A 21,669-nucleotide genomic window follows, 5' to 3' on the forward strand; every position below is an offset into this window, starting at 1 on the left:
CCTGCCTAAAGGACTCTCCATGATATGCTCTTGTGATTGCGAGGGAGGTTGGCTGTGGTGGGGAAGGAGGGAAACCTCCAGCCATCCTCCCTCCTTGTAAAGGGAGCCCTGACTTGGTGGGTGGCAATGAAAGGGATTGATCTCCTGACCTGTCTGTCCTGTACTGATGCTGTGCACTGGCCGCTCTTTCTTAAAGGGGCAGGCACCTCCGTGGAGCTGGCGACATGGCTCTCTTCTTGCACCAGAACGTGGGGTGCCGGGGCTTTGACTGGGAAGAGCTGAGGAGGAAAATGTTGGCTGCGCAGCAGATCTCCTGCCCCTTTCTCGGGGGTTCAGAGATGCATGTGCCTCTGGGAAAGCCTGGGTTGATAGAGAGGGCTTGGGAAGGTAACAAATTGAGGCTCTGTTAGACCAAGTCAGGGGTCAGGGGAGATGAATGGCAGAGCCCTTGCAGAAAATGCTTTCCAGACCCACCCTGTTTCTCTGCGGACTGGAGCCCCTCAGTGGATGTGTTGCATGCTTTGAGGGAGCGCAGGGCTTCTGCCTGGCATCTCCTAAAAGGTATCAGGGCGTCCTTTGCAGAGAAAACCCCTCTGGACAGCCCCTTTCCCCCGCCGGGGGTTGGCAAGCCGCGGCCATGCTGTGTAGTTAGGGGCTGCAGCCACCCTCCATGTAAGCTGGCGAGTGGCTGGCGGATCCCGAGATCTCCCGCGAGCCGTTAGGCGGGGCTGCGTGCTGCCCACATTGCTGGCTAGCGCTCGGGCTGCTGAGCTGGGATCTGAAGCATTTCCAGCCCCAGCACTGGGATCTCCCTAGAAATTCTTAGTAAATGGGCTAGGTCCAACCCTGCACAGAATGACACTCAGGGCCCCAGGGCCGGAGCCTGCGACTCGGTTGAGGGTAGGGGCTCGGAGAAGCCTGAGGCTCCAGCTGATGGATGTCATGCGACCGTGCGAGCCCCGCCCACTGGCATGTGCCAGCCAGGACGTGTGCAAAACCCAGTGTTCTGCACAGCACTTGTGATGCATACGTGCCCTGTGTGCACAGCCAAGACCACACAGATCCATGTGAACTCAGACCCATATAGACAGCAACAGACCCCCGTGCACGCACACGCACACAGGCACAAGCGTGGACACGCAGCCAAGAACCCAGCCCCAGGCTCACACGCGCCCAGCCCCTCCACACAGATGTGGCTTCCTCTGGGCACTGCGGTTCCGCCAGGCGTGCCAGCGTCTGTCCTGCTGAGGAGCGCGTCGCCGTGTGCCTTGACATAGGAAGAGCAGCTTGTCTTCCTCTTCGGAACCGCTTGGCTTCCAGGCATGGCCTTGGCATCTTCCCCGTTTTACTGACACCTCGGGATTCTCCTTACTGCCGGGGTGGAGGGTAATCCCCTAGGGCCATCCGTGCAGGAGGTCACCGTGCCCGGGGAGCTGCATCGGCACTGCACTCAGTCGTGGCAATTGGCCCTGCTGTAACCTGGCTCAGGCCGCCGGGGCAAGGCCTCCGAGACATTGACCTGTGGAAATCGGTCTTTTCCGGCCCCCGGATTCTCTCGTTCCTCCCCTCCAGACCCCAAGGTCTCTGTGGGATGAAAGCCTAGGCGTTAAACCCCCTCTGCTTGACTGCCCCTCCAGGGGGCATCCCTTCCTGCCCAGTTCTTTGGGGAAATTGCTGCTGTGCCAGTGAGCTTGGAACATGCCGAAGGCAACAAGGAATTTATTATGCAGCCGCGGAGATCAGCTGAGCATCACATGCTGTATGTGTGTCCTGCAGCCTCCAGCTGGAGGGGTGAGCCCTGCCCTGTGTCTGTCTGTCTGTCCAGCAGCCCCCAGCTGGAGGAGATGAGCCCTGCCCTGTGTCTGTCTGTCTGTCCAGCAGCCCCCAGCTGGAGGAGATGAGCCCTGCCCTGTGTCTGTCAGTTTGTCTGTCCTGCTGTCCTCTGCCGGAGGGGGGGGGCATGATCTTTGCTCTGTGTGTCTGTCCGTTCTCCTGCCCCCTGCTGGAGGGGGATGATGCCTGCTCTGTGTGTGTCTCCCCCCAGGAGAGGCGTATGTGGGTGGGTGGGGGCACAGAAAGGCCCAGCCTGCGGGGGCGGGGAAGGCCCAGTGCACCCAGCTCTGGGGCGTCCTTTATTTGTTCACAAACATTTCTTTCTCCGGTAATGAAGAATTACCGAGTGGGGTGATTAGGTAATTCAGGCCGCCAGTGAGCTCCTGTGAGGAAATGCGGAGGCCTGCTGCGCCTGGCATTCCAGGGTGTAATTACCCCAAGGGGGGTCGTCAAGGGGGAAGGGGCGGGATTGGTGCTTGAACTGGGCCCCAGCAGAAAATTCAGTGAAGCTATTAGCTTGTAATTACAGAGCAGCCAGGCAGCAGGCCTGAGGTCTGGTGTCTGCGCAGAGCCGGGGATGAAAGGAAGGAGTAATTATGGAATCGGCAGGAGGCAGGCAGAGTGCTGATTAGTAATGCTTCTTGAACCATTTATTGGGCAGGGGGGTGCGGCGGGATACAGATGCCATACTTAATGGAGGAGAAGAGGCTGGCTTTCTATCGGCTGGTGCCCTGGGACAGCTGGTCCGGCTCCCTGTGAATGGGGGAGTTACTGATTAACCCATCCGGGCTCCTTATCGCCGGGTGCCTTGCAGGAAGGAGGGGTGTGGCAGCAAGAGCTGTAATGCTCACCTAGGGATCTCAAAGCGCCCTGCTGAGGTGAGTCCGTGACATTCGCTCTGCAGGGCCCGAGGAGACAGGGCTGAGTTAGCACCAGGACCCAGGAGTCCTGATTGGTGCCTCCCCCATCAGGCCTCGCCGGGGTGAGTTGCCAGCCCTGGAGACGGGGCAGCTTCATTAGAAACGCGACAGGGACAGCCCGGGCAGCGACTCTCTGCTCCCGAGAGATGGGGTTCGCTTCCAGGCTGGCCCAGGCTTCTCTGCTGAGATGCGCTTAGGGGGTTTGCTGTGGCATGGGACCCACCAAACATGTACCGCGCAGGCCACCGGGCGCCCCCGCCGCTCACGATGGATGTTAGGAGTTTGGAAAACCTGGGCCTTGGTGACTGTCTGCCGGCGCTGCAGTCTGGCTCTGTGAGGAGCCCCGGAGGCTGTGGTGATGGGCGACGGCTTTAGGGAAGGGACGGCTCTGGGAGAGTTCATGGACCCAGCGCGCCGAAGAGCTGCTGTTTGACATGCTGCATGTTGGTTTAGAACAGACATTTCAGGGCTGCAGCCCCTTTTCCCCCTCCACCGCCCATTCCCTCTGGCTCAAGCAGGTGCCATAAAAGGCAGGAGATCCCTTGCCTGGCACACGCCGCCCCCACAGCCCTCATCCGTCAGCTCCCTTCCCGCTCAGGCAGGGTTTTATTCCCAGCTGTTAGGATAATGAATTTACATGAGCTGATCATGTAGACAAGACTCCAGTCAATGGCTGAGAGCGCAGAAGTTAATAAATGCCTCTATAATGAGGGCAGAGGCGAGGGGAGAGGCAGAGAGCTCGGGCTCGCTGGGTGTCTCTTGAGGCCACCGGGGCCAAAGATTAATAAATGCTGAGTGACACTCCAGAACCACCGCCCTCCCCTTCCATCTTCCCCAGGAATCGGGCCACTCAAGTGCTTGGCTTTCTCCCTGCCTCTTCCCCGTCTCCCCACAGACGTGCAGCAGCTGCTCCTGCTCTAGTTCTTGCCTTCTCAAGCATCCCTGTTCAATGCACACGTAGGCCCCCTGTGCGTGGCACCGTGCCTGGAGTCCTGCTGGCGGTGCAGTTGTTGTCTCACTGCAGTAGGGCTGTGTCACATGGAGCACTGAGGAGCTGCAGAGGCCGGGGGGGGTGGGGAAGAAAGGAAGCTGGAAAGGGTTTTTGTTTGGTTTTTACATTAGAAATTCGCCTCCTGTCCAGCTGGGGAGAATCTGTGGTGACCAGAGAGTGTGTGACAGCCAGAGAGAAAGCTGGGCGGCCGTTGGTTTAGCACTGCGCCTGAGTGCTTGGCTGTTGACAGACATCTTACTCCAGTGGCCAGTGAGCATGCTGGAGAAAGGAAGTCTTGGCTAAAGATGGCTCCCTGCCCCCTCAGCCCACGTGCTGTGAGACACGCCGACTGCTCGCCAAGGGCAGCCCGGTTTGCTGTGCCGGAGATTTCTGAGGCAAGACGGCCTGTGTGGAGAACTAGCCTGCTGTCCGGTGCAGAGAAGGGCAGAATGGCACAAGCTCCACGGTTTCACGGGCCGCCTTTGCAGAGCCTGCTAGCGCCTCAGGTGATGGCCCAGGCCCAGCTGCAAAATGGAACCAGGCCTCAGCCAGGCAGTCGTGAAGATGGGCCCTTCCTGAGGTGCCGTCCGGGGATTGCGTTGAGTGGGGAAAGGCTTCAAGCCAGGCCTCACCAAGACTGCGTGTGGAACGTGCTAGGAGGCTGGGCCCAGCTCTTGTTCCCAGCCTGGTTCTCTGGGCTCCCTGGTCCCGTTGGTTGGGCTGTATCCCCCGGAGCCCGGTCGCTTAGCGCCCCAGAGGCTTGATTAGATGGGGCCTTCCTCAGATGGAGACAACCCCTGGGCTGAGGGGTGAGGTGGCGCCATGCAGCTGGGACAAAGCGCAGCCTTTGTGCCCTCGCTGTCACCTGGCCCCCTTAGCGCCCAGCTGCTCTGCGGCAGAGGTCTGGCTGGGCCTCCGATGGGAAGGGCTCCTCTGGGCAGCCCAGGAGAGGGAAAGTCCTGGCTCCAGTGGCCACAGCAGATGGGAGCCGGGTGTGGGGGTCCCCCCTGTGTGTGGAAGATTCCCAGGTTGGAGAAGTCCCTTGGACGGTGCCAGGGCAGGGGGGATAATAGGGGAGCTTGTAGATTGAGGTGATTTGGGGGAAGCTGTGACCTGCCCCCTGGGGTCACATCAGTGCCAAGTTCCCTCTGAACCCAGTGGCATTTTCCTGGTGTGCCCCCTCTCCTGCTTGGCCACCTCCATGCCCAGGAGAGCCAGATGCACAGCTTCCCTGGGGGGGCCGCCGATGCAGGGACGGCAGCCTGGGGCAGAGAGCCCAGAGGAGATTGTTGTGAGGCAACACGCCCTGGTCTCCCGGGGCTGATGTGGGCTTTCCGGTGCTCTGCAGCCTGTTCTGAGTGCAGGAAGGTGGCGGGCGCTGTCCTGGCACTTGGAGGCCCTGGCCGGCCTCCGGTCAGGGATATCATTCTGACTGTCTGGTCTGATCCCTGCCCAGCCCCAGGAGGGCCAGAGAACTTCCCCCAGGGCGTCCTGCAACAAACCAGTTCTGTCAGGTGCGGCGGTAACGCCCCACGGCCCCGTTTGAACCCAGAGCTCCGGCTGGAGCTACAAGCCGAGAGAGCAGCCGGCAGAGTAGGTCTGACTGCAGTGAAGAGTGTTCATGGGCGGCTCTGACGGATCACTGCTTGGGCGCCGGGCAGCTCCTGCCAGCCTGTCCGCCAGAGGCACAGAATCTATGCCCCAGCCTGCCCTTTCCTGGGCAAATGGGGCCTGGCACAAGCTGGCAAGAGCCTGCCTGGCTCTGAGCTCACCCAGTTACCCCGGCTGTCCTCCCCTTGCAGCTCTTCCTGGCGCCCTGTTGCTGGCAGGTGAGCCAAGCCCTGCCCCATCCATAGCGAGTGCTAAGGCCCCAGTGTCCGCAGTGACACTGCAGCGCAGGGGCGGCCCCACAGGCTAGGAATGTTCTCCTGGCGGGAAGGGAGGGCGGGCGACGATGGCTGTCGGTGTTCCCGTCTCTGCAATGGCCCTTCACCCCATAACCCTGGATTCCCACCTGGCTCAGGGCGTGGGGGCAATGGGTGTGAGGGGCTAATGGATGTTTGTTCTGCCACAAAACAATTCTTTACACCGTGTGAAGCCTGATCGGCAATTTCTGCCCAGACCTGGGATGGTAAAGGGGCTGCGGGTCGGGATTGAGGGGCATTGGCAGAACTCTGTGGGTACTGGGGGAGCCCAGGGCTGGATGACTAGCAGGGGCTGCGGGTCGGGAATGAGGGGCATTGGCAGAACCGCCTGGCAGCCATGGCCCTTCCTCTTTCCTAAGCTGTATTTGAGTCCATTCATTCCCAGCTGAGCGAGAAGCCCGGAGCAGGGAGTCAGGGGACAGCCAGCCCCCGGCACTGTGGGAGGAGCTGCCGCCAGCCCCCTGGAGCAACCTCTCCCCGTGCGCTGCTCCGAGCGGCAGCTGCGAGGCCACGGCTGAGGGCCTTCAGCCCCTGTGTCTGGCTGAGCAATCAGTGGTGCAGTTTGTGCTAATTCTTGCTCAGCCCTTGCAGACTCATGGGCGAGCGCGGCGGCTCAGCCCGCTCCTGCCTGCTTTCTCCCTCTTCCGCCTTTAGCACCAGAGCGGAGGACACGGCGGGGTCAAACTCCTGGATCAATGCTGCTTCAGACGCGCTCAATAGGGCCTGCTGCTGGGCGCTGCGCTGACAAAACACCACTGTTATCTAAAAGCGGCCCTGGATATTACAGATCAGCTGGGGCCATGTGACTTCGCGGCAGCTGTTCGGCCGAGAGTGTCAGCCTGGTTTCTGTGGGGAGCAGCGTCTGTGTGCCGCTGCTTTGTTAGATAAGCTCCGAGCGCTCGCTGGGAAGAATGGGGTTTCCCTGAGCGCCGCTCTCTTTTATAATCCATCGCGGGCTACAGAAATTAAACCCAAAGCCCCCGAGCCATCAGCTGACGGAAGCCGGGAGTCACCTGCTGGCCTGCGCTCTGTAAGCTCTTTCATTCTCTACTCTCTCCTTTGCAGGGAAGTGGCCTGGCTGACCTGGGCACCGGGTGGGCGTTTGATTCATTGTTCTGGGGCTGGGTTTCGGAGGAGAGGATGGGAGAAGGGGCCATGCTTTGTGCCCCCGGCGCCATGCGACTCCACAGGCCAGGGGGCGGTTGGGCTCGTCGGGCAGGAGGGTTTCAAAGACTTTCTTGCCTTTGGCTGAAATCCTCGTCTATTTCTCCCCTCCCCTGCCCCGCGGAGCCAAAGGGGGAAGCCCGGTTGCTTGCTCAGTGTCCGATCTTGTGAGTCCCGGTGGGATGGTGAAATCAGAGCTTAGAGTCACTATTTTTGTTGTCTCTGATTCCCTCCCCTCCCACTGGATTTCGGGAAAAGGACTGAAAGTCCAACAGCTCCTGTTCTAGCAGATCCTAGGCCGGTGCAGCCTGACCCCAGGCCTTCTTCCAAGACGTCTGTGTTTGGGATCTGGCCCCAATGGTCTGCCCGCCGCTGCCTCTCCCCTTTGGGCAGGTCTGCTCCTGCTTTCTTTGGAACCTGCCTGGCATCAGTTTCTGCCTCTTCCCCTCACACGGCTGCCCGTGACTTCCTCCAGATGGGCTCGTTTGTAACGGCGGTCTCCTCCTGGGAGTCCGCAGTGCGAGGGGAGGGGAGGGCGCTCGTAGTGCGCGGGGTCAGCTGGACTTGTATCAGTATTGATGTGGCAGGCGGGCTCCTTTTGGAGCTGGGACGCTGTTGGCATACGGCGTCTTCGATGCAGTTCTGTGTGGGTGGAAAGGATGGCCCAGTGGGTGGAGCACTGAATGGGGATTTGGGTCCAATTCCTGGCCCCACCACAGGTTCTTGGCTGAGTCACTTTCCTTAGGTTCCCAGGGAAGTTAGGAACCTCACGAGCTCTGGGGCCCGGGCCCGTGGTCTCTCAGATGGGGGCAGCATGCCCCTCTGGAGGGGGGCATTGGGAGGGTACTTCAAGTGGGAGACGCTCAGATGCCGGAGTGGGAGCTTCATGTAGCACCCAGAGAGACCAGGGAGGCAGCTGGCCTGGGTGGATGGTGAGCTATGGTGATTGTACATGGTTGCCCCCTTAGGCTGATCCAAGTTTGGGGGTGCAAGCAGAGGAGACTCCCAGCCCTGCTGGGCAACCGCTGGCGTGGGCTTGGGCAGCTCCCTTAAGAGACGCACCTGTTCCCCCACTACCTCCCGGGGCTGGCCTTGCTGGGCATTGGGCAGCCGTGACTGGTGACCAGGGAGCTGGGAGACTTGGCTTCAACTGGGGGCAACTTTAGGGCAGTCATGTCCCTGTCCCTGGTCTCCCCCTCGGTAAACGGGGGCGCTGCCTTTGCAGAGCGCTTTGAGATCTGCGGCTGGAAAGCCCTGCGTGGGTGCCGGGGGTGGATGGCTGCTGGGCTGCCCATGTCCGTGCCAGGGAGCCGACTGCTGTCGTCTGCCCTGGCCTCTGTCCCTGCGCGCAGTCGCGACTCTCGGGTGACTCGGGCGCCTTCTCTCCCGGTGATCTGGATTGTTCTTTTCGTTGTTTCAGGCATGAGCCATGAGCCAAAGTCACCTTCACTAGGAATGCTCTCCACCGCGACCCGGACCACGGCCACCGTCAGCCCCCTGACCCCTTCTCCTCTCAATGGCTCCCTTGTGCCCAATGGCAGCCCAGCGGCCAACAGCTCCTTGTCAGTCCAGTCAGCGCCTTCCTCCAGCTTCGCTGCTGCCCTGCGCAAACTGGCCAAACAGGCAGAGGAACCCAGAGGTAAGAGAGGAGCAGGGAGAGGGGCCCTGGAAATGACGTCGGGGGGGTGGGGGAGGAGGGAGTGCCTGAGACAGACCCCTCGCCCAGCCCCGCTCTGAGATACTCGCCTAAGGTCGGAGCTGACCCCAGGCACTCACAGCAGCTCCCTTCAAGGAGCCCCAAGCTTCAGGACAAAGCTGAGTGATGGACAGTGGGGGTCAGGCAGGGATTTTCCCGTCCAGCACCATGCACAGCACCCGCTTTGGGAGGGCATTGAACATGGCGTGCGGGTGGTGATGGCGTTACTCTGCTCTTCTCGAGTACCTTTCACCCCCGGATCTCAAAGTGCTTTACAAACCTGAATCAAGACTCCCAGTGCCCCCCAGTGAGGCTAGGTTAAGGGATATACAGGGATCATGTCACCCTGTGCTGAAATGCAGCCTTCTCTGGGGTGGAATGTAACAGCTGTTTATATAAGGGTCACTTACCTGGTACTGAAATGCAGCCACCTCTGGGGCGGAACACAGCTGCTGTTGCACAAGGATTCCCCCACCCCCATGCAGTCACCTCTAGGATGAAATGCAGCAGTTTTTTATACAGGGTTGCCCACCCAGTGCTGAGAGGCAGGTGCCTCTGGGGTGTGGGTTGGCAACTGTTTGTCCAGGGATCACCCACCCAGTGCTGAGATGCAGCCGCTTCTGGGGTGGGGATTGGCAACTGTTTGTGCAGGAATCACCCACCCAGTGCTGAGATGCAGCCGCCTCGGGGGTGGGTTGCTGCAGCTGGAACAGCACACAGCAATGCTCTGTGCAGTTGTTTGGGGCAAGGAGGGAAGAAGTGTTTGTCTCGCTGAAGCTGAAGGGGGATACCGGATGGGCAGAGTGTTACTTACCGGAGACCGGGCAGGACGCCGGGGTTAACAGCCCCACTGCTGTGATCGCTCAGGGACTCAGGACCGTGGTTTCATGTGAGACAGGTGTGGATGGGCTGCTTGGCAACACCTGTGCGGATCAGTGGGGTGACTGCCTTGGAGCGGGAGCCCAGCAGGCTGCAGGATCAGGCCCTGTGTCTGAGCACAGTGTCTGCCCCTGTGTCTTTGGGATAGGGGGCCCTGTGCTCCCTCGCCCCTCAGGGCTATGGCAGGGCAAGGGCACAATGCTCTGAGCAAAGGGATCCCCAGATCCTGCAAGGCCAGCAATGCAGTTGTAGAGAAAGGCGTTACTGCCCGTCACCCTAGCCTCTGGGCGTGTCCCCATCATTCAAAGCCAATCCAAGGCCCACTCTGACACCCTGTTACCTGTCTCCACTCCCCACTTAAACCCCCTTCCCGATATTAACCCAGACCCAGCTGCGGAGCCCAGCTCTGTGCCCTGGGGGCTCTGTGCCCTGGGGCGCGGGCTGGAGGTGCTCCGATCCCAGCTGTGAGGACAAGGTGCCGGGAGGGCCGTGGCTGCTGTTACTGCTCGCTCGTCACACACACGGGACTGCTCTGTGGGATAGAGCAGCCAGCGTAAACCAAAGCCCTCCCCTCCCACCGTCCCCGGCCCCGCCGCCCGCCCCCTCTCTTCTGGCTGTGCCGTGGGGAACACATGAGGCCTGGGCCCCCGTGCGGCTTTCCCTAGCCACGGCGCAGTGCCCAGCACCTGGGGGGTGGAACGGGGCCCCTGGCAAGCCGTGCAAGCGCCACCTGGGGAGCAGCGCTGCGCCTGGCCTGGCGCTCCCTGCACCGACCCTGCAGGCTGGGATTGAAGGTTGTAGCCAGGCCAGGAAGCTGTTCAAGGACTGCGGGAGGTTGTGGTCATGCGGGATTTGTGTTTGCCAGCCCCATTGTGCCCCATCCCCCCCCTTCAGGGCCTCTGAGGCTGCCTTGCCTTGCCTTGCCGGCACTGAAGGCTTGGCTGGCGGAGCTTTGCCCCCCTGGAAATGCAGCTTAGACTGGCCAGAGCTTAACCTACCTGCCTGAACGCAATAAGCTAGACCAGCAAATGGGCTTTTGTGCCAGGCTCCCGGCTCTGCACTGGGCGTGGCCAGCACAGCTCTGTCCCTGCGGGGTGGCAGCTTTTCCGCACTCCTTCCCGACAGCGACGCTGAGCTAACTTGGCCATGTCGGCCAAGCCCCAGCCGCCGCCCTGTCCCTCTGCCGCCGTCCCTTCCTGGGCCCTGGGGCCTGCCTCTCGCGCCAGCCCAGCCCGAGGTGGCTGAGGCCGGGGCCTGTTTGCTTGTCTGTGTGCCAGCCTGTTTCTCCCGCAGCCCAAGCGTTCCATAAATCCTGCCAGCCCTAAACCTGTCACATCAACTGTCTGGCAGGCGCCTCTCACTTGGCAGGGCGGGGGAGCTGGCAGCGGCTGGCTTTTTTCCTGACCTCATTGAATTGTCGCTGAAGGAGCCGCCCGAGCGCTCTCAGGGGGCGGTGCTGAGCCGCCCAGTGGTGGTGCTAAGCAGGCGCTGACTGGCTGTGGTTGGCAGGACAGGCTCCCTAGGCCCTCGGGGCTGTTCCCTCGCTGCGACGCGCTGGCAGGAGTTCTGGGCAAGGGCAGGGGCTCACCCCGTACCCCGCTGGGCAGCCACCCCCTGGCTGGCTGGTATAGAGCTGTGCCTTCCTCCCGCATGTTCCATACAGTACCCGCGGGCCTTACATTTGGGTCAGAAGCTGCTTCCGGTTGCCCCACTGGGGTCCAGCCATTGGTGCAGCCCATGCTCGAGGGGGCCCAGCTGCAGGTTTCAGAGCCAGGTCGGATTGACCAGCGAGTGTTTGGACCCAGGGGATTGGGCCTGGCCTGTCTGGGGGTTCTGGTCAGCTGCAGCGCGGCTCCAGGGGTGGGGACCCAGGAGAGACCCTTGTCTTTGGGAACAGCACTGTGGAGAATGAGATCAGTGACCCCCCCCCCCCCCGGGGTGTGAGTGGATTGTAGGGCACTTCCCCATGCCTCTGCCCTCCCCTCCTCCGAGAAGCACTCTGCCTCCCCTGCCCCCTCCCCTGCTCCCTTTGCTGTGTTTGCCTGGGGCCTGCCTAGATTGCAGGCCCGTCGGCTCCGGGACCACATCCCTTTGTGCCAAGCGCCTGGCATGGGATCAGCACTGACCCGCAAGGGCAGGACAAGGAGCCGGGCGCTCTGGCTAGTGAGGAGCAGATCTGCGTCAGGAGCAGAGCCGTTTCCATCTCACCATCCTCAAATCCTCAGCGGATGTTTTTCTCTTGCTGGTGATGGGTAGAATTAGCACGAACCGTCCACTGGTCCCCTCCACAGAATCAACCTGGGACTCCCCAAAGGGCTGCATCTCTTCCCCCTTAGCGGGCCCCCAGCCAGGCCTTAGACTGTCCCCTCCCTGTGCTGCCCCCTCTTCTCTGCGGTGCCCAGCGCCGTGCCTGCGGACAGAGCTCTGCCTGCGCGGTGGGACTTCAGCCGACTCGTGGGTCTGTGCTGGCGCCAATCCCTGCGGGGGACTGTGGCCTGGGAAATGTGCCGCAGCCCATTGGAGCCGCCCTGCCAGCGCCGTGAACGGGGATGGTTGGTCCCCTGATGCTGCTGGAGCCGGCTGCCCAGGGACGCTGGAGGGCAGGAGCGGCCAGGCCAAGCCGGGGAAGAGGGAGGTGCTGGGGCAGAGTCTCTCCAAGGAGCTGATGCAGTCGCAGGGAGGGGGCAGCAGTAGGGGGCAGGATGGAAGCCAATGGAGGGTTGTGGGGGACGTGTCGGAGGCGCAGTGCTGCAGTAGGGGCAGTGTTGGCAGGAGGCAGGCGTGGGGGGAGCCTCAGACCCCCACGGCTGCTAGAACAGTCTGTGTCGGCCCAGATCTGAGTGCGCAGCTGCCTATGCTGGGCATGTGGGCAGGGTTGGGGAGATCTAGCCACCCCGTACCCACTTGTGGGCTCTGCCGCACTCACAGAAACTGGGGGCAGAGGCGGGGGGAGCCTGGCGTGCACGCACACATGCTCTCACCATCACTGCAGGCCTGTTACACGGCCACGGTTTTCCTTGTCTCATTCCGATAACCCGGAGTGGTTTGATTCTCCACGGCTGCTCCAGTTCTTTGCGGTGCCAGCTGAGCCCTGGCATGGAGTGGCAGCCCATATTGCCCAGTTGCCTGCCGACCTATCTGCAGAGCTGACCCAGCACTGCGCCCCTGGCCCTGGGTTTTCTAACCACCTTCGAAGCCGTGGTCTGAGGCCCGGTCTCACTCCTCTCCGCCTTGGCGAGCTCCCTCGTGTTTTTCCCTAGACAACTGCCTGCTCTCCCTGCTGCTTCCCGGGCTAATGTCTTTCCTCGGCATCGTGTCTGGAGGGGGCAGTTTAAACACTCGGTTCAGATGGAGTGATCCACAGGCCATCTCATTTGCTGTCCCCTGAGAGAACGCGGAGGAGAGACGCCGGCCTTGCCCCCACCTCGGCTGCCATGCTTCAGTGAAGTTTTATTTTGCCTAAGGCTCCTCCGTGCGTTCGCTCACCAGCCAAACTGCCCTGCTAATAATGAAGCCGGCGACTGCTGGGTGCCGGCCTGGAGAAATGGATTTCTCTTTCATGGGCTATTTAACAGGAGCCCGGCCAAAGGCAACGCGCGGGCGCCGGCGGGAGGAAGCGCAGGTAGGAATTAGAGGAAGAGTGGAGGGCTGGGGGGTAGCAGGGAGTGGCAGGACTTCCCGGCCCCATGCTCCAGATTCTCATTCATGTAACAGTGCCTGGTTTGGGACCACAGTCTGGGGGAAGCAAAGACCTTTAACTCCCTGCAGCACGGGTGCCCTCGCTCCCTGCCTTGCCAGCAGGGTTCTGCAGCACTCCCCTGCATGCTGGCCTCTCTGCTGCGGCTGCAATGGGGCACACGGTGCAGCTTCCTTTCCTTTCACACCCGCCCGCCAGCGTGCCCAGGCCAGGACGTGCGATTCCGGGAGAGGGGCCTCCTGGAGGTGCCCAGCTGAATCCCGTTCCTGATCCCCCGAGGCAGAGCCGTCCCGGGCAGTCACTCCGTCATTCCAGCGAGGTCATTCCTTTCGCAGGCCCTTGCGGCTGGCTGTGCGTTATCCCGCCGTGTGTGGCTAGGCAGGCTTGGAATTCACTCTTTGGGCAGGAGCCCTAGAGGCGAGGGTGCAGGAAGCACCGTTGGTGGGCACACGTTCCTTACGTCACATGTTCGGGGGGTGCTAGAGGATGCCACAGCTGTTCTTGGATACTCCCAATGCGCGTAAGCCTGGCCTGCATCTTGCTAGGTCATTTGGCCAGGCGGGATTGGGCTGGCACAGTGAGGACAAGGTATCACCCCAGCAATGGCACCCGCAGAGGCTGTGGCCGCCCTGTGGTACCGCTCGGGGAAGTGTGGATTGCATGACAAGCGCCTGAAAACCTGACCCGCGTTTCCATTGAAAGCCTCTAATCTGGGCGGGAAGCTGCTATGGCCGGGGGAGCTCAGAGGATTTAAAGGACTTTGTCATTCAAACCCATGTGACTTAAAAGGGAGACCTGGCAACAAGCAAAATGTGACGCTCTAGCTGAAGGGCAGCCAGCGTGGGGTGCGTTAAACGGCGCTCACACCCTCGCGCACACAGAGCAGGGCTTGGCCCATCCAGCAGGGAGCAGCAGGACAGACGGACACATGCACACAGTGCCCGGCTGGCCCCAGGGGGTACGCTGGACGCAGGCTGGGGCCTTTCCTCCATCAGATTCCCTCTCTCCTGCTCTGGGCCATATTTCACCCTCTTTTCTCATTGGGATTTCTCCCTCTCAGCCATTTTCTCATCAACTCTTCCAAGCCAGATGGGAGCCTCGGGATCTTCCAACTTCTCAGGGCCGGGGGGTGGGAAGTGGTTTCAAACAAGCTGCCCCCAGCCAGTCGGAATCTCCCCGCAGCGCTAATGGACCGGGCTAGCAGGGCAGAGCTGTCGCTTCAAGTTTGCTGGTGGCGTCAGCCAGCTCCGCCCTCTCTAAATGGACTCCCACCCTTGGAGCGCAGCCAGCACCCGCAGCACCAGCCGGCAGGGGTCGGCCTTAGGGAGCGTCTCCGCGCTGCAGAGAGCCTTGTCCCGGGGAAGCCAGCTTGGGAGTGCTGCAGGGCCCTGGAGCCCAAGGGGGGGACATCAGGAAGAAAGCAAAGCAAGCTCAGGGATAGCTCAGTGGTTTGTGCATTGGCCTGCTAAACCCAGGGTTGTGAGTTCAATCCTTGAGGGGGCCATTTAGGGAACTGGGGTAAAAATCTGTCTGGGGTTGGACTAGAACTCCTGAGGTCCCTTCCAACCCTGAGATTCTATGATTCAAGCTGCTCCTGTGGCCACAGGCTGCCCTGCCCTGGTGGCTTTCACTGCAGTTCAGAAAGGTCCCTGCACAGCCATTGGCTCTTCTCCAAGCCCAACCATTTTCTTCCTTGGGACCCCCCGTCCCCGGCACCCCAGCCAGCTCCCTCTCCTTCAGACAGAGGTTGGCCCCTGCTGGGTTCGCTCCGGCCCCTGTGGGAGTGGCTGTGCTGTGAACCAGGATCACCGCTAGCCACTAGAGCTCTGTGGCTCTCCCCGGCACAGCAGCGTGAAGTCGCTTCAGCTGTCCCATCTGCTAATGCCGTTAGCACGGCGGTGGTGCCACAGGAGTGCCTGTGCGTAGGGCGGCTGAACCAGAGAAGCCAGGTCCCTGGCCTGCCTCCCTTTCTCCACCAGCTCATCTGGGATGAGCGTAGCCAGGTTCTGGAGCTAGAGCCTAGCGCTGGTCACTGCCCTTCCATTTGTGCCAGATGCCTCTGGGCCACGTGCTGCCAGGGCCAGCCTGGTCTGGAGAGGAGACGGGCATGGGCAGAGCCCAAGGGCTGGCCCGTTGCACCGCACGGCAATCCCGGCTCGTTGGGGAGCATGTTTGGGGCTCCTCTGCCTTGGCTAGGCCCCTTTAAAGAGCAACGCGCCAGCGCTCAGCAGCGCGTGGATGGCGTGTGTCAATCGCCAGCCCCCTCCTTCGGCGGCACAGCGCCTGTTTGGCAGCCCATCTGTTTTATTGGGGGGGGAAGTTCAGTAATTGCGCATCATTTGCGCTGCCAGCAGAATTTCTCACGGGGAAGGGAGTGAAAAATGCAGACAAGCTTCAATCTGGCTGCTCCGGGCTGTGTCTTGCGACGGGGGAAGGGAGGGAGCTGTGGGCTGCTGGTGACAGGGGAGATCTCTGTGCCCGGCCGTTCGTCTCTGCTTGATGCACCGTAACATTTTCCACTGTCCGGCCAGTGCCAAGAGGCAAATCTCCCGAGGGACGCTCCCCCGAACACAGAGCGAGAGGGGGCCCGGAGTGGGGTGGCAGGATTACATCAAGCGGCTGATTGGCCTCTGAAATGTGGAGGATCACCACGGCAGAGGATTCATTAATAATTACGATGGGAATTGCCCAGCCTTCTGAAAGAGAACATGAATCACACATGGATCCTACCTGGCATAATGGGCGCTGGTCTGTGGGTCAGCAACCCCCGCATCCCCCCCACCCGCACACAAGGTGGAGAATCAATTTGTAAAATGCTATAGATTCTGCCGCCCCATTTTCCTCCTCTGTCTCATTCTCCTCAGCCACGTCTCGCTGCTTAGCCATCAAAAGCGACATTAGTGGGTTCTGACATTGATTTCCTGATGCTTAAATTTTTCTCTCGCACGCCAGTCATCCTCACCAATGCAGTCATTTTCCTTTGCAGCGATATACAGAGATCTGCTCCAGCAAATTTGGTTCATAATAAAAAGCCACACATTTTCTCTGTTGATTTAGATTTAACTACTGTATAATTTGATTGCAGAATCCTTCCCCGTCTTCAGATTTCCCCGCCTGCCTGGGTTTGTGAGATGGATCATCTCCTAGATGTATAATATATGAGATTATCTAGCTCGGGAGGCTTTGGCGGGGAGAGGAAGTGGATTGTGTAGAACAGGAATGTGACATTAGGAAAAGCTGCGGGTAAAAAGAGCACTGAGCGCCAGTGGGCCTTTGACAAGTGGACGCAAATTGGTGTGTTTCTCTCCTGTGATGCTCGAGGCTGCGGTAGGTTGGTGCACTGATCTCTCATCTCGGGAGAGCTAGGTTCAGATGTCGGTAAGATCACTGGAGAAATGAATTCGAGAGGCTCAGTCCCTAACAGGAGTGGCAGAAGATCCCTAAAAGTGTGGGGGGTGGACACCAGGGCCCGAATTGCGGCCCCGCCTCCCGTGCCGCCCCTTCTCCCTGAGGTCCCGCCCCCATGCCACCCATTCCTCCGAGGCCCCACCCTCACACCGCCCCTTCTCCCAGAGGCCTCCCACCCTGGCACCAACCCTTCCCCAAGGCCCTGCTCCTCTTCCACCCAAGACCCTCCCCCCCCCCCGCTCGCTTGTCTCCGCCCCCGCCCTCCCTTTGTCCTCTCCCCCCCCCCCCCCCCCCCCCCCGGTCACTTGACCTTATGGTTGGTAAAAAGTGGGAGGGCCATGGCCGCCTCCTCCCCCCACCCCAGCATCCCTGGCCCCTAACAGATGTTTATTCACCTCCTGATTCTGAGCCCTGGTCATTTTCTTCTCAGGGCAATGCTTGAGAGCTGCAGGGCAGGGCTGAGGCGCATTGGGAGAGCGAGTCTCTTGCACTCCAGCCACACGGCTCTACCCAATGCTGTTCGTTCCTCTTTCATGAGCAATAAATTCACCCACCAAGTTTCCCCGAAAGCCGCCCCCCAGTCCCAGTACAAAGAACTCTGTATGCCAGGTCTAGCAACCCTCCCCCCCCCTCCCCCCCCGCAACTCCGCTGGAAAAGCTGCCGGAGCCTTTTGAGGAGGATTTTGTGTCTCCTAGTCAATGGCTCGGCTCAAGCTGAAACACGACTTTAAGGGGAAAACAAGAGCTAACCAGGGGCGCCGTGCCCGGTGGGGATTAAAGCGACATGGTTTCTCTTGCAATTTCTTTCTCTCTCATCTCAAAGGAAGAGGCCAGGCAGGCTCAGAAGCTGTGGGAAAGGCTTGTGTGTGTGAGCAGCCACGCCGGGAGCCCGCCGCATCCAGAAACAGGGAGCTGCTTAACATAGTTATTGATATCAAATGGATGTTAATTGAGTTCCGGGAGCTTGGAGATGCAGCGCAGAGTTCAAAGTCATTTTTCCCCCCCTTGTTGGTGTTGCGTGAATCTGTTAAAGGGATATTAACCTCCAGGAAGGAAAGGTCTGTCGTGTGAACTCAAGGGCCATGTCAGAGCAGCCAGGGCCCTTTGTTCTCGGTGTTTGTCCATGACTGACAGCTACACTGATCTAGCGGGTTGGACGTTGGCCTCCGACTCAGGAGCCCTGGGTTCTGGTGACCTGTCAGGTCACCTGGACAAGCCATTTCCCTCTGTTTGCCCTCCCCCTCTGCTTAGATTGTAAGGTGGATGGGCAGTGTGTGGGCAGCACCTGGCGCAGCAGGGGCCGGATCTCAGCCGGAACCTCTCGGTGTTACTGTAACACAGATGATCAAGATAATATCTGAGCCCCAGGGCCTGGGCTGTGCAGAGCCACCCCCACGGTGCTGCTGTTCTCCAGGATAGAGACTGCCAGGTCCATCCTCGCCGCGTTGCCGGCTCAGCCCCGTTCTACGAGAGTAAAGCTGTCCAGGGATCCGTGCTCAGGGAGGCTGGGTACAGAGCAGGGTTCCTGGAGGCTCACCAAAATGGAACTGGCTGAAGAGAGGGCCTGGTTCCAATCTCATTCTCTCTGCTGTGAACCCAGAGGGGCTGCGCTGGCCGCTGGGGGCTTGTGCTGCTTTTACAGGGCGTCGCTGCGGCCAGAATCTGGCCCAGTGTGCTCATCGGGCTGGGCTGGTTTCCAGCCGCTCCCAGCCCCAGTGAAATGCTGCTGGGTTCCTGCTTGCCCGTTGCTGCCACATTTTAGGGCCTGACCCTGCCAGGTGCTGAGACCCGGGCACGTGGTGAGCACTTGCGCCTCCCTGGAACCCACGGCTGCTTGCTGAAGAAGCATGGCGCGTGCTGCGAATTGGCAGGAGCAGGCCCCGTCGATCTAGTCCTGGGGAAGGATTTCAAGGGAAGGGCTATTTTTTAACGGGGAGGCTGCGGGGCTTATCCTCAAGAGCTGCTGTGTGTCTGAGCTGGAAGGAACGGCCTGCGGAGTAACTCCAGCTGGTTAGGTGTGGGGTACAGTAGTGTCATCCCAGTGTGCCCCATAAGGCTTTGCCTGCCCAGCCCCCTTGTGCTCCCCAGGCTCGAACTCGCTACGGCTTCCCACGGGGCAGGGCGAGCCGACCCCCACGTCGGCCCAGCGATCCCTCGCCTTTAGACTGCAGGTTCCCAAGGACCCCTGCAGTGTCTCGATCGGATCGTGGGGCACAAGGATGCTGCCGGCACGGCACACAGTGGGGTCCCCAAAGCGCCATGGTCCTCATGCATGGCCAAGCCGGGCAAACATCAGTACGTGTGGAGAGGCCCGGCTAGAGCAAAGCATCGAGAACTTTGCCTTTCCAGGAGAGCTGGGTCAGCCCTGCTGGGTTCTGAGCCTGTCAGATGTCAGCCCTGCTGCATTAGGAGCTGATACCCCCTGAAGCCATCCCTTCACTGCAGAGTTAGCCCCGGGTGTTACCCCAACCCATCCCCCTCGGCTGGGATTGGGGGTTTGGCTAGCTGGCCTGGCTGGGGGTATAGGCTAGAGCCCAGGTGCTGCTTTCACTCAGGCAGGTAACCCGCCCGCTTTGCAGAGAGGACACTGGCTAACTCACTCTCGAGTGCTGACAGCCCTCCAGTGCCTTCCCCCATGTGCCCAGCCAGCGAGATGAGTTCTCCCCCAGCTCACTGGGAAAGGATCATTGAGCGGCTCAGCGGTGCGCCCCCAGAAGCCCTAGCGACACGCGCAGGTGAGCGCGGCACCGGTGAGGACGCCGTAACTCGGGCGGGGCTTTGCAGGGGGGCTGCTCACACTCAGGCTAGGCTAACCAAGTGCTCAGACCTGGGTGCTGACCAGACCTCTAGTGGTATATTCTACTCATAGTTCAACCGAAGCAGGGGAAAGCTAAAGACTTGTCCAAGGTGGTGCCGGGGACTGGCGACCGAGCTGGGCATGAACCCAGGCGTCCTGATTCCCAGTCCCTTGCTCTATCCACCGGACAGGAGTAAGAAGCTGGAAAAAGAGTGTGTCTTCAGTGCGCCACATTATTTGCCAGCAGATGGTGACTAGTTTGGCCTTTAATGCGAATGCCTCCCAGCTGTGGATGGCTTTGCTAGAGGGGTAGGGAGGGGAGGGGAGGAGAGGGGAGAGACACTGTGGATGGCCTGTGAGGTTGCTTTGCCGGATGAGTCATTCATAACTCAGACCTTTGCAGTGTCTGGGATGCAGGGTCCCCGACGCCTTTCTTGGCTGGACAGAAATCTGCACCTTTTCTTGCCTAATCAAGGAGTAAATTTATTCTGAAAGGGAGGCGCAGCGAAGAGGGAGGAAGGAGGCACAAAGAAATCCCCAAAGCTCCTCAGCCGATTGTGGGCTTCGCTGGTTCAGATCTGTTTTTTTTCTTCTTCTGCAGGGTCTCAGCTGTTAATTACATTTGCCTGTCAGCCTCGCCTGCTAATCTGCTATCACTGAGCGGAAAGCAGGAGGTCAGACAACAAAGGTGACACCATCACACTGTGCCTCTTGTCATCTCCAATCCAGATTAGTTTCATTGACTAACTCCTGGCTGAATAGCACCAGTTAATTATAACGATCACAAACCCTCCCGTTTAAAGCCACACAGCAAGAATTAAGGTTCTGAAGTAAGACTTTAGCTTCATTAATTGCCCGGCTCATTGTGGTGGTATTGATTGTTAACGCTAGCTCGTGGTGAGTAATGGCTTCCCAGCTCAGAGGGGATTAGGTGCTAATTGTTGTTGGCCTTGCGCTGACAAGATAGACCTCAGAGGGTGTCAAATCCGTATTGGCCGCCTCCTTTGTCATGGGCAGCCTTTCTCTCCCTGATGCTCCCCGAAGAGACTCAGGAATAATTAATAGGGCTCGGCAGCTAATAATGCCTCTCCGCACACCGCCATTGGTAGGATTACTCCGCCACTCGCCCCTTCGTTTCCCCCATCCCCCAGCCTGCCCGGATAGCCATGCCCAGCCCACGTGAAACAGCTGGTGCTTCTCCACTTCCCATGCTCCTCCCCTGCTGCTCGGCACCAAGCTCCGTGCTCTCACGGTGGCTCGGAGAGAGTTGCTGGGCTCTGCGTTGCCACCGGAGCATGGGGAGCATTAGCGTTAGAGAGCCCACCGATGAATTAGGGGAACATCTTATCTTAGAGCTTTATCCTGCCGCCCGTCACCGTGACATCTGGGCACCTTCCACAGAAAACAGTAGTGCTAGTGATGTCACGGAGTCTGCCAGGCCCAGATCCGTGCCAAACTCCCACTGAACTCACGACACGGCGTTTCCTTTGTCCTGCCAAGCGGGCGCAAGGTCTGCAGGCTCCAGTTCTGAGTTACAAGCCCTGGGATTCAATCCAGCTCTGTGCCAGCCTCATAGCTGAGAGGCACCTCGTTCAGCTGGGACGCCATTAGCGACGTGCTGGGGGAGTCGGACCGAGTTGCGGAGCCCAGGCCGGTCAGGACACCTGATGGCTGAGAGCAGACTCAGTTCCCTTCGCGCTAAGTCCCCTCTCAGAATTGGTGCTAATTAGCAAACTGCCGTAAACGGATGCAGCGCCATTGACTTGGTTGGCCTTTTGCCCATTTCCACCAGCAGAGAATTAGGCCGCTTGTTGACGGGCTGAGCAGAGGAGCCCAGGATTGAACGGGCACTGGAAGTGGTCGATGCTGAAGCGCGTTGGCAGAGCGACGTGGGGTCACTGCAGCCCACGCTGCTCCTGCTGCTGTCTCCATGGCCATACAGCGGTATCTTTCAGGAGCACAAAATTCACACATCCGAAAGCTTGGCCTGTCCTTGCTCATTTTTACATGCTAGCAATTTGCAGTGAAGCACATGATGAGCTCTGCGTGCCCTAGTTAGCATCCCATTTGTATTTCTGGCCCAGCCTTTCCCTTCTATATGCATTGCTCTCGGTACTTTAATTCCATTTCGGAGGTTTTATTTTTCCCTTGCAAATATCACCGGCATCCCCGGGGTGGGTATAATTTAAAATACAGATGTATTATGCAAATAATGCCAGAGCTTTGCCCCAGGGTTACAAAGAGTGACTCGATTTATCCCAATGCCTGCGTCTGCGAGCGCCAGCGCTCGCTCAAGAGTAACTTTTGCAGCCTCGACTGCAAGTGTTGGCTAATTTTTCTTGAAAGAAAGCGGTCACGC

The 21,669-nt window shown here is 59.8% G+C and overlaps 1 protein-coding gene across 2 annotated transcripts in view; it reads left to right on the forward strand.

Annotated features, from left to right (window-relative positions):
* GSE1 (Gse1 coiled-coil protein) overlaps nucleotides 1-21,669 on the forward strand; it is a 345,792-nt gene that overhangs the window by 287,981 nt on the left and 36,142 nt on the right. For both annotated transcript variants that reach the window (XM_054048943.1, XM_054048944.1), the window contains exon 3: nucleotides 8,254-8,472. In XM_054048943.1, the coding sequence (XP_053904918.1) occupies nucleotides 8,254-8,472 (219 nt within the window). The remainder of the gene's footprint in view (nucleotides 1-8,253; nucleotides 8,473-21,669) is intronic.

The sequence above is a fragment of the Malaclemys terrapin genome, chromosome 14, assembly GCF_027887155.1.
Source record: "Malaclemys terrapin pileata isolate rMalTer1 chromosome 14, rMalTer1.hap1, whole genome shotgun sequence".
In the NCBI taxonomy this organism is placed as follows: Eukaryota; Metazoa; Chordata; order Testudines; family Emydidae; genus Malaclemys; species Malaclemys terrapin.